The sequence below is a fragment of the Lampetra planeri genome, chromosome 1 (assembly GCF_965212315.1).
Source record: "Lampetra planeri chromosome 1, kcLamPlan1.2.h2, whole genome shotgun sequence".
NCBI lineage: Eukaryota > Metazoa > Chordata > Hyperoartia > Petromyzontiformes > Petromyzontidae > Lampetra > Lampetra planeri.
In genome coordinates this window covers 11852576-11864750 of record NC_136107.1, presented here as the reverse complement: position 1 = coordinate 11864750, position 12175 = coordinate 11852576, and the positions used below count along the sequence as shown (strand labels likewise).

At 49.1% G+C, this 12175-nt stretch overlaps 1 protein-coding gene across 1 annotated transcript in view; it reads left to right on the top strand.

Moving 5' to 3' along the window:
• LOC144717812 (contactin-associated protein-like 2) overlaps nt 1–12175 on the top strand; it is a 191865-nt gene that overhangs the window by 65503 nt on the left and 114187 nt on the right. The window contains exon 7 of the mRNA XM_078593481.1: nt 8225–8368. Coding sequence (XP_078449607.1) covers nt 8225–8368 — 144 coding nt within the window. The remainder of the gene's footprint in view (nt 1–8224; nt 8369–12175) is intronic.

Here is a 12175-nt window from a genome sequence, read left to right as displayed (position 1 = left end):
AGAAGGGGCCTGGCGATTTCTCTGCAGCGGCGGCCCAGTGGGTTCCTCGAGGGGGAGCGGAGTCGTGCTCCGGCCCACTGCTGAGGGATCTTCGAGACGGGGGGGGGGGGAGCCGGGCGTCGGGCCGACTTGTCGTGTTACCGCTGCAGGCGTCTTGGACACTTCGCGCGGGACTGTCAGAGTCTCCCTTGCCCGTCTCTTCAGCCGGAGTCCCCGGCCAGGGACGCGACGTCAACGCCGGAGAGTCAACCGTGTCAGGCAAGTTGGTACGCATCAGACACCCGGCAAGGAATGTCATCTTATGCATCACCGTCGGTATGCGTTCCAGGGGCCTGTTCTAACGGGGGGACTCTAAGGGATCCACATCGCTCGCTGACACAGTGGCGGAAAATTGGCATGGAGAGTGGTCGCAGCCGCTACTGGGTCGTCGACCGTGCCGGGTTCGATATCATCTCGGACGTGATATTCCATCTTCTATCCATTCCGCCGTCGCGGGTACGACCGGTTTACGATTCATGTATTGTGGCGAACGGAGGGAGTATGGGCATCGTTGGTCAGGTGGAGGCGCGTATTTCGGTTGGGGGTGTGTCGGCTGTGGGGACGGTCTTAATCTCCAGGTCCCTCGCTGTGCCGTGTTTGTTGGGGACCGATTTCCTGGCAAAGATGCCCATTCAGATAAGGGTTGATCAGAATTGTATTGAGTTATCGGCGGGCCAGAAGTTTTTCTTTTTGCCGTCGCCGTGGGGACAGTCCGCTCCGGACCGTCAGGTGCAGGCGCTATCCGATGTTTCGGTCGACATTCCACCTGGCTCGCAGATGATTATCCCACTGCGTTATCGGAAGCCCGTGCCTGGGGTCGAGGGGGCGGCGGGGGTGTTGCTGTCACCGTCCAACGCGGTTACGGATGGCCTGGCGCTGGTCGCGGCACGAACGATTGTTCCGCCGGGTCAGCCTCCGTTTTTGCAAGTGTTGAATGGAGGCGTGGACAATGTCGTCGTGCCGGCCAGAACGGTTTTGGCACATGCTACGACCGCCTTCACGGCCCATGATAATCCGGGCCACCGGGGCCTCGTAGGGGGGGTTTCGGCCTCGACGGCGCAGGACGATCGATGGATCGCCAGGTTGTGCCAAGAAAATGCATTCTTGACTACGGACCAGCGGTCCGTGCTTCGTGCGCTGTTGGAGAAATATTCTGATGTCTTTAGTAAAGACGATTTCGATCTGGGATGCACCTCGTTGCTCTCCCACCATATTAATACCGGGGATGCTGCTCCCATTTGGATGAATCCACATCGGTTGAGCCCTGTGGAGAGGGATCATGTACGCGGCGCGGTGGACGATATATCAACCTGCAAGCGCACCTGTCGTGCCTCCTGTAGACGGGCCGGCTGTAATCCTGCCGGACACAGGGATTCCTGCAGCAGGTAGGGGTGGGCCTACCATGGCGACCGGGACATTTGGCCCCGCTGCCCCTCCAACCCCACCGCGGTTGCAGTTGCAGGGGGCCCCGACTACGGACCTCTCTGGGGAACGGGGTGCTGGGACGGACAGGCCTCCACCAGCGGCGGATGGTTCCGGTTCCGCCGCTCCTCAAACCCTATCGGGACTGCGACCTATGAGGGCGCCGCCTCTCGTGAAGGACGGGCCGGCGACCCACATTCGTTCCAAATCCCTTCCCTTTCGTTAATTGTGTTGTTGTTATACTCTCCGTTGGGTCTGGTGATTCCTGATTACGATGTGGTCGCTCGCATTATTTTGTCCTATTGCAGCTGGGACAGCTGGCTTTTTCATCAGGGGGGGGGGTCATGTAATGCGAGCGTAAATGGGGTTGTTGCTGGGCTCGGGTCCAATCACACGGCCGGGGGTATTGGTGGGCGGAGCCTGGTCTGCGGGGCGTGTGGGAGGGGCCACCGTACGCCTCGGCTCCAATGGGGGGCGAGGTGAATGGGGGCGGAGCCAGCAGGAGAGAGAGAGATAGTATGGGAAGGCCGGATCTGAGGATCCGGAGGAGTCAGGGTCACGTGGGGGGAATGTATATAAGTGGGAGCCCGGAAGAGATCGGGGCAGTTGGGGAATCTAAGAGGCTGAGCCACGTTGGGTGGTGAGAGGGATCCGCGCCATCAGCCACGTGGCCGAAGGACCTCTGCACGCCGTCGTCCAGCGATGTGCGGAGTGCAAGAATAGGGGAGTTAACGGGGGAGTGTGCGGGCAAGAGAGGGAGAGAGAGTACGCGGGGCGCACACGAGACAGGACTGGTCTGGGAGAGGGAGAGAGAGCGTACACGGGGCGCACGTGAGACAGGACTGGTCCGGGAGAGAGAGAGAGCGTGCGCGGGGCGCACGCGAGACAGCACTGGTCCGAGGAAGAGGCCAGTGGGGGTGCGGAGAAGAACCTAAATAAAAGACGAACGGAGACCAGCATCGCCTGACAGAGTCATTTATTACATATACATCAAAACATTGAGCTTTAAAAAAAAAGAACAAAATAACATGAAATTAGCTCGATTCTGAGATATGTAAGGATAGCAAGTAATTGTTAATAGGTAACTGTAGAGGTGGTTACTTTCATGGTGGTTGTGTTGAAAAATCGGCAGGAATTTACGTACTTATGCAATTTATACTTATTTCCGGTATTTCTGTGTATTTATTTAATGTGACTTGCTTACATTTTCTGTATTTTGCACTCCTATCGTAGCTTGTATTGTTTGTTGCAACTTTTTTACATGCCCCTACTGGACATTTGTGAAAACGACCTTCGCAGCTCATTGGATTCCTCCAGGATAAATAAAGATTCTGATTGTCATGTGATAAGTAATACAAATAAACATGCAGGATGGGAATAATTGTAAAAAGCTTGCATTTAAATAACAATTTTAGAAGATATATTGAATCCGTGAAAAACAAGTCCCTCAAGGTATGCGAATAATTAACGTGTGTTTGGGAAGATGCAAAAAGTGAGGCTATGTATAGGTGGTGTCAAAATTATTTTAAAATGGCCTTGAACATATAAAAACCTGACAACTAACTGAAACTCTGACAGCCGAGGGAAGATCTACAAACAAACAGCACTTAGAATTAAGATGCATTGGTGGTTCGTAGTGGTATTCTGCATAGTAGATATTTATTGTGATGGTTTTGAGGTGTCAGAACAGTGGTGGTGGTGATGATGATGATGGTTATTTTTTTGTTACTTCCATAAAATACATGGCTGCATTAAGTAACAGTGAAAAGCTCTCTGTGTTTGGAGGATAAGCAAGCATTTTAAAATGGCATGTCAAGTACACACAAATTCTATCATGTGTAGTACTCGACTCGACACGACAGCTTCTTGTCTTTTCTCTTCACTTTATTTCGCGTATTTCCATCAACACTCCTCCATCCAACATCGCTCAACGTTCCTCCAGCTAACACCGATCCACGGCTCTCCTCTGCGCTCTCCCCTCGCTCGCCACGTTCCGCCAGCCTCACTCGCTCCCCATCACTCCTCCGTCGACTCTCCTCTCTACTCTCTCCGCCACAGTTCGGCAGAGGTCGCAAACGGGGTTTGTTTCCTTACCCGTACCCGGCCGCACCAGGGTCGCAAACGGGTACCCGTACGCGGCCGGGTACGGGTAGCCGGGTAACGGGTAGGGTACGGGTAACGGGTACCCGATTGCGACCTCTGCAGTTCGGCTGCTCTTTATCAGCTCCGCCGTCCCACTACATCAGCTTCTCTTCCCACACTCCAGCCGCTTCCTACTGGCTTTGTCGTCTCACTGTTACTCTACACTTCTCCACTGCTACCCTACACTTCTCCACTGCTACCCTACACTTCTCCACTGCTACTCTATGCTTCTCCACTGCTACCCTATACTGATATTAGCTCTGCTGCTCCGACTCTTCCATCTTCTGTCTCCTCCCAGGCGCAAACTCTCGTCTCGTCCAAAAACCCCTGTCTTTATCCCCGAGCCAATTAATCACCAATTAATCAGGGGCATCCCCCGAGACGCCACTCGTCCCCAGCCCCCGCTGCCACTTGGCATGTTTTTCCAGACAATGTGGCGCCACTCCGCAACAACAACACCCTCTCGGCCAATCAGCGCCCTGCGTCCTTAATTACTCCCTGCAACCTGCTATCATCTTCAGACATCGCGGCCCCACATCCCGGCAACAACAACGACCAGCCAATCAGCGTGTTGTATGTGTTGGATTATGAAATTTTGATAAAAATAATAAAAAGTAATAATTTTCCGAAAAATGCGCAAATCGCATAAATTATGATAGTGTGTGTATTAATATGCATAAATTATGATAATGTGTGTAATTATATGCATAAATTATGATACTCACGAAGATAATCGTAGTACTTTATGCGGATGCTTGCGATTATGTTAATGTGAGCAGTTGTGATAATTAGGCTTAGTTTTGTTTATCCAGAGTTGTACCAATCAGGATAACACGATTATCATTGATTAAACATTTATTGATTATCCTAGTGTGTGTTATGTTATTTTAGGTCTCCAACTTCATATCTCATCGCAGGTAACAGTTCTTATGAATAAGACAGTTTTGCATGGACTTGGAAGAAACCCTCGATATGCTTCTGTGTTAACAATTTTATTCTACACAAACATGTGACATTCTAGCATGCAAAAACATACGTCATATATTCATGAGTAAGATTATGCAATTAACGAAATTGAATGACTAAAACACTTATTCATTGGCGAGATTATGCAATTAACTAAAATTAATGACTAAAAACACTTATTCATTGGCGAGATTATGCAATTAACGAAATTGAATGACTACAAACTCTTATTCATTGGCGAGATTATGCAATTGACTAAAATGAATGACTAAAAACACTTATTCATTGGCGAGATTATGCAATTAACGAAAATGAATGACTAAAAACTCTTATTCATTGGCGAGATTATGCAATTAACGAAATTGAATGACTAAACTCTTCTAACAACCGTAATTCTACTTTCCCACCAGACATCTCAGTAGTTCCCCCATGTATCGAGCACAACCGGCGACTGGCGGAGTTTTAAAACAGACATGCGACGATCTGTATGAAGGCAATAAAAGCAACTTATTATACCCCAGAGGCGAAAGTATATGTCAATAGATTCATCGGCAAGTATAAAATCCTTTTAACGAAATGTTTGAGACAAGGGTGGGTGGATGCGTGTTGTGAGAGAGAGTATCGGCTCTGCTTTGATTTATTCCTCGGCGAGATTCTCTGGCAAAGAAAACCGGTTTGACAAGATATTCTCTCTAGATTTTAAGCTTTCGTGACTGCAAGGAATCATATTCTTAGGTTTTTTCGGTAAAGTCAAGTAATCATTGGAAAGATGTTATCAACCACGCAAAAAGACTTAATTACACTTTTTTGGACCATCTTATTTGACAGGCACTATTTTACTTTACTTTACCGAGTGTTAACATCCCCAGTTATTTTTTGGCAGTGCTCTCTTCATTGTTCAGCCAGCATTGGTATAAACATGGGCATTTTCGTTCTTTTGTCTATCATGTGTATCAGACCTCCCCTCCCCCCTCTCTGTCCATTGTGTTGGCGTGTACAGCAGCAACCTCGTCCAAGCCGTAGTCCATTGTTTTTCATTGGCTACCACATTCTGATGAGCCCCCCCCCTTCTCCTCCCCCCTTCAACTTGCTTATAAGGGATTACTTCTTGAATCATTGCCTCACTTGATGCAGCTAATTCGGCTGTGACGGTCCCACCTGATGACGGAGACTTGTGTTGCCTCCGAAACGTCGTGATTTTTGTTTTATTTTATTTTCATTAATTTTGATGTTTTACCTACGTGACTTTACCGAAAAAACCTAAGAATAAGATATTCTCTCTCTATATACGGGTCGATTCGTAATGAGGATTCCGAAAGTTTGAGTTTGCCTCGACGAATCTATTGATCGCCTATGCGATGAGCGGAACAAAAGAAAAAGGCAAGGAAAATAACCTCACTCTTATAACCGATGGACTCTTAATCACTCGATGGGCCACGATTCCTCATGGCCAGCTGATGGTTCATGTAATTGATAATCAGTCTTCTGATAATTGACTAGGGTGATACGATGGTATGGGTGAAATAGATAGTCTCATCGGTGATTGGGGCGTCGATGCGTGCGTGTGTGGGTCTATGAGTGGGGGGGAAGTTGTGGGTACGAACGACTTTCGGAGAAGGACACTCTTGCTTGCGCGGCTGCGGTGAGCGGCTCGCTTTCCGGCTCCTCCCTCGGCTGACCCCGTACGGTGACTGACGGCGCGGCTGCGCTCGTTTGCGCGGGCAGGCGGGCACCTCGGCTTGGCGGCACGACAAGGGGGGTTGAGCTCGTTCACTCGTGTGCGGCAGGCGACACCTCGGCGTGGCGGCACGACAAGGGGGGTTGAGCTCGTTCACTCATGTGCGGCAGGCGACACCTCGGCGTGGTGGCACGACAAGGGGGGTTGAGCTCATTCACTCGTGTGCGGCAGGCGACACCTCGGCGTGGCGGCACGACAAGGGGAGTTGAGCTCGTTCACTCGTGTGCGGCAGGCGACACCTCGGCGTGGCGGCACGACAAGGGGGGTTGAGCTCGTTCACTCGTCCTTCTGGATGACGAAAGAGCTTCTTCGTTGGCGGCGATGAGAGGAGATGGAGGCGAAGCCCCGTGGAGATCTGTGGTGGGGCCGAAGCCCTGAAGATCTGAGTTGAATGGATTTTTCCTCGGCTTATATCGGGAAAGTCCACTCAGTTTTTCCGAGTTGTTCAAAGGCCGTGTCATATATCTTCCTGTGGGGGTGAACACATCTGCGTCCGTGTGTGTCGTGTGTCTTGTGCGTCCGTATGTGTCGTGTGTGTGTTTATTAGTTTTAAAGACACAGCTGTGTAATCATTCTGGAAGGAGGGGTGGGGCTTCTTCGCGAACTGGTGGCACACATGATTTATCCATTAACCAGACCGACGATTCGCATTCGCACCGAGGCCACACAATACACGTTTTTGATTATGAATAATTTGTCGCGAAATCTACGCGTTAAGCGAGCTTAATGATCCCCTCCCTCGCTCTGGGCGTTATATCCTTGTCTCACACAGCTTAAGTTGTTTTTGGTTTGGAAGTTAAAATGACTCATTTGTCTGCTTCGTATCATGGTGATTTGATTGCAAGCGACCCAAGGTATGCCGTAACCGTGTTCACGGCATTTCATCGTGGCCCGATCTCCCCATGGGAAATGTTATTTGCTCGCTTGTGCAAATCTTGTTGTCCGTGCTGCGGGGAGACAAAGACGGCTGTGCTCCGTCGTCGGATCACCCTGCGCGTGTGTTTAACTCAAAAACGTGAACACCCTCTCCTCTTTCCGCGTCTCTTGCGAGAGAAAAACAAACAGGAAAAACAGATGTCCTCGGGATGTCAGGCCCAGACTCCCCCCTGTGACCTTTTTGGCTCCCTCCTTGCTTGCCCCGCGTGGGTCATCCCGAGGCCAGACCCCGTTGGAAGACAAAGGTGGTCGAGGAGATTTATGCAATACCTTATGTGGTCCTGTGTGTTACATTTATTCTTGATATTTCTTATGAGTTCCTTCGGTCTTAGTATCGTGGTTATTGTTCGTCTATGTTTAATGAATATTCGTAATTATCCTCGTTACATCATTATTTTGAGGGCTTCACCAAGTTTAGTTCTCCAGAGATTGGTGTTTTATTCTGAGTTATATTTTAATGTCCTGAGGTTAAGTGTAACTAAGTTTCCACTTAAGCTTTCTGGAATTCGTACTCTTTAGTTTTTAGGACGGTCATGTAGATAAAAAAATATATAATTCTAAATAATATGTATGCGGTGAATACGAGTAATATAAGGGAATTACTAATAAAAGGCCCCTATTGTTTGTTGGTTAATTCTTTTTGTTAAGTTTCCCACTGTACACTGCGTGCGCGCACACCGACCTCCGCGCGTGACGCGTACTTTCAGGCACTACACATGTATTAATTCAACAGTGCAAAATACATTAATGGATATTTTAACTAAAATCAAATAGGATGCATGCATTGACCTCGGTGGTGTTACCTGCAAGCGAGGGTGCACATCTGTCCACATTGCTCCTTCCTCTCCATTCCTCCCACGAGCAGAGTAGAAGTGAGCTTGTTTGCATGACGTTTCGCCGAGCAAGAGTCACCGTAATAATTCCCCTGGTCCCCCTTTGTCCTCCTCACCTGCTCATTTTTCTCTACATCACTTGACACAGCTGAGCTTTGGTGGGCTCCCGTTGGGAGGCAAGCCAGGGAACAGGGCTCACTCCAACTTCATCGGATGCATGGAGAACGTGTACTACAATGGCGAGGACGTCACGGATCTAGCGCGCCGTGCCAAGCCCCAGATCTACATCACTGTGAGCACCACACCTAGTTGTGAAGTTTACTTTTCCACGAGACCGAGATGCTTTTACTGTGCTGTGGTAGCACTGGAAACCAACAAGCTCTTTCAGGAGTACCCACACTGGAACAGACACATTGGTCACGTAGCTCTGATATGGATTTCCGGGTTGTAATTGCCTATAATAGAGGTATTTGGGTTAGATCGCGTAAATATATAAATGCGTCTTTAAAATCCACCAGCACCTGACACAGCCAACTAGTAACGGTTGTCACGTAAACAGAACAATCCAATTCGTCACTAGTACAGCACACCGGGGTGTTGGAGGGCCTAGCCAAAACATTTACAAATGTTCTGTTTACGTGACAACCCTTACTACTAAGAGTATGAATCCTTGCAGTCACGAAAGCTTCAAATCTAGAACAACCCTTACTAGTTGGCTGTGTCGGGTGCTGGTGGGTTTTAATGACACATTTATATATTTACGCGATCTAACCCAAAAACCTTTATTATGGACGATATTGGTCGCGAAAAGCCTACGTGTTAAATTGTAATTGCCTGTTGTTTGGATTGTCTGTCATTTCACTCCACGTGCCGGGAGCTTGAAGAGCTATGCTGCAAAACTGAAAAAAACTATGCAATCGTATTTGTCATTGATTTATTTAAATAATATAGCACTTTTGTTATGTTATTGTGCAGAGATGAAGATATTGCTGTTTTGGCTGATTCTCAATCAAGGCGCTCTTAATTGCCGAGGCTGTAAGTGCATAGGCACAAACCTCTCCTTATGGGTTCCAAGTGACGCAAGTCGCCAAATTCTAAGTGAGCTTGTCATAATATCGTACTGCTTTTAGCCAAATAATGCCTTCCCTATTGGCCACGTACAAGCCATGTCAATTAAACATATCAACGTTGTTCTCTTCCCAGCAACATACAAAAATCTAATTAAATTTCACCTAAATTGTTATGATTTTACGTACTATATCATGTAATATTGATAAAAAAATATTAACAATTTTTTAAACAAGCAACACATTATGATATATGTCAAAATCTGACAATTAATTTGTATTCCTAGTTAATACCACAGTGTTTCTTTCAAAGTAAAACATGATTCACTATGTACCCTCTATTACCTAATGAACATTACTTTTTAGGTAAGTTATGCAATTGTAAGGACAGTACGGGGTGATAGAAGGACAGTACGGCTCCCCGGGACCATGATTACTAATTAACGTAACGGGAACAGACAGGGTCATGTTAGGGTAATGTGGGACCTAAGAGATTGCTAATGATGATTGAGGGGACAAGCGTTGACAGAGTCACGTGAGAGGAAGCACGGGACCCAACGGCCATTAAGTGTAATAAGGGCAGAGTTTGACAGGGCGAGGTGCGGTGAGCGAGAGTTCGGGAATAAGGGCGTGGCTGGGTCATGCGAGGCATAACAGCCTGCGCGAACCAGATCTGGGGGCTGAGGTGTAGTAAGGGAATCGTCGTCGCTTTGGAATGGGTCGTCCACATCATCCTGAAGTGGGAGCCATGTTGTTATGAGGCTAGAGTTACATTGTCTCAATACAGTCGTCTAAATTACCCAAGTGTATACAGTCGCTTGCGGTTACTCGTTAAGTTGTCAGCGGACTTTATTAATAATAAATATACGTAAGGAACAAGACGGTGTCTCTGAGAGCAGTGTTAGAAGTGGCTATTGCAAAAAGCCGAAGAAAGGAAAGAGTAAGAAAGAGTAAGAACCCACCTGTAGCATCTTCAGAGAAGGAGAAGGAAGATGACCAAGGAGTCCCCCCAGCAGCCCTGTGAGCCGGGATCCCGGTGACGAAGCCCGAGGGTGCAGAGAAAACGGCACTTGCGACGGAAGAGTGGGAAGACCTGGTGGTGGAGGCGGATCGGCTCTGTTCGACCGTCCCTGGGATGGTTGGGCAATCGCCTGCAGTCATAGTTCCCGTGCTGGAGACCACGTGGTCGCGGGCCGCCATTTCGCGGGAGGCGACGCGACCGACGGCCGCCATTTTGAAGCCTGCTTGAGAGGCAGCAGAGAGAGAGAGAGAGCTTTACCTACGGCTCTTGACCATGATGGCCTCGCAGTGTTCTGGGCCATCCCTGAGGAGAAGAGGGCTACGCTTAAAAATGCCTACAAGGAGATGTCTGCAGTATATGACCCACCGTCGGGCCCGAGTGGTGCCTGCAAGCGTGCGAAACCTTGCGGAGATGGACTTGGGTGGCTGCATGGATCGGAACATCTTGGCTTGGAGACGAGTGGGCTGGCCAACCATCAAATATTGTCTTGGAGCCGTCGCAGGAAGAAACGGAGTCTACGGGGGAGGTGACGGCAGCGGATCGCAGAGGGGACCGGCAGTGAGGGAGGACGCCGGGACGGCTCTGGGAGTGGCAATCCCTATCCGATTCGGCGCCTTCGCCGCGGGTGCCCAGGATCGCCTGCTCCACTGCGGGCAGCTTCGAAACTTCGCATGGGGATGCCAAGAGTCATGGGGACATCATGGAGCCCCTTGTGTCCACCGCCTCGTCGACAGCTACGGCCTGGCCCAGATGAGTCGCGATGCACCAGACACCTGACCGCTAAACAAGTAAACCCGTAAAAACAAAGTTTTTCACTATAAATCCTTTATATGCGTGGCATCGGGGTGGCTAGAGTCCTCTCGTCCTCTGGCTTGAGATGGCTGCCACCTATGGGTCAGATGATTGTCTGGCTGCATTAAACAATTGGTAATTAAATATTTTAAAAAAATCCCTAAACAGTGTAAAATTTTGGAATTTTTTTTTCACGAAAATGCATTGTCACGCACAACGAGTCTGTGTGCAAAATGTCAGCTCGATTGGATCACGGGAAGTGGGTTAAAAAACGACTGAAAGATTTGCACGGTCCTAAGCAAGCAAGCAAACTTAATATAAAGGATTTAAAAACACCTCACGCATCAGGGTCATTGGGGTTCGGAGAGGCCGAACTCAGGCACGCAGGAGCGAAAGCTGGTGGGCCGAGTAGTAGTAGTGGCGGCTGGTTCATCGGAAATAGTCGATGGTGTGTATGGTGTGGAGTTGGGTGTTAAGGGATGAGTGCCTTGGACTAGTGATTCTGGAATCGTATTTGTTACGAGGCCCTTTTAATTTAGGGATCGTTGTGGTTCGTTGTGGTGATTGCGTGTGTAGTGGTGAATGGGGGATTTGGGGTGTTGTAGCCTGTATCAGATTGAGGGGAGGTTGAGATATGGTGCCAGTATTGGATTTGGGACGCTGGCTGTGGCCTATCTCTGGGGCACGCATCCTGACCAGGATGCCCCTGTGATTGTTGAACGACCAGGGCTGTGTTCAGATGCCATTGGGGCCACGAATGTTACGTGGATCCTCCCCATCGGTGACCATTAGTTGGTTTAGGTTATATTCAAGGAATCACTAGAGATCCCGCCTGACACGAGAGCAGTGGTCCCGTCGTGTTGCGTCAGACGACTTGACCTGACGGCCCGGAGGTCGAGACCCTCCGTGGAACATCTGGAGCAGTGGGCAGGGTGCTCACATTGCTCAGGGGTAGTGGTCCCATTACGTTGTTGAGGATAGTTTGATCTGGCGGGCAGGAGATGGGGGTCCTCCTTGGCCCGTCTAGAGCAGAAGGGCTGTGGACTCACACCGCTCGGGGTGCTAATGCTGTTTAGTGGAAATTGGGAACCGTTCCTGCAAGTCCTATTCGGGGATATGGAACTAGCAGCGGTTCAGGTGAAGAGGGTATTGCCTACGTGAGTTTAGCAGGGAGTGACGTGTTCAGGCCAACCGCTGAGACAGTGGTGTGTGAGGACAC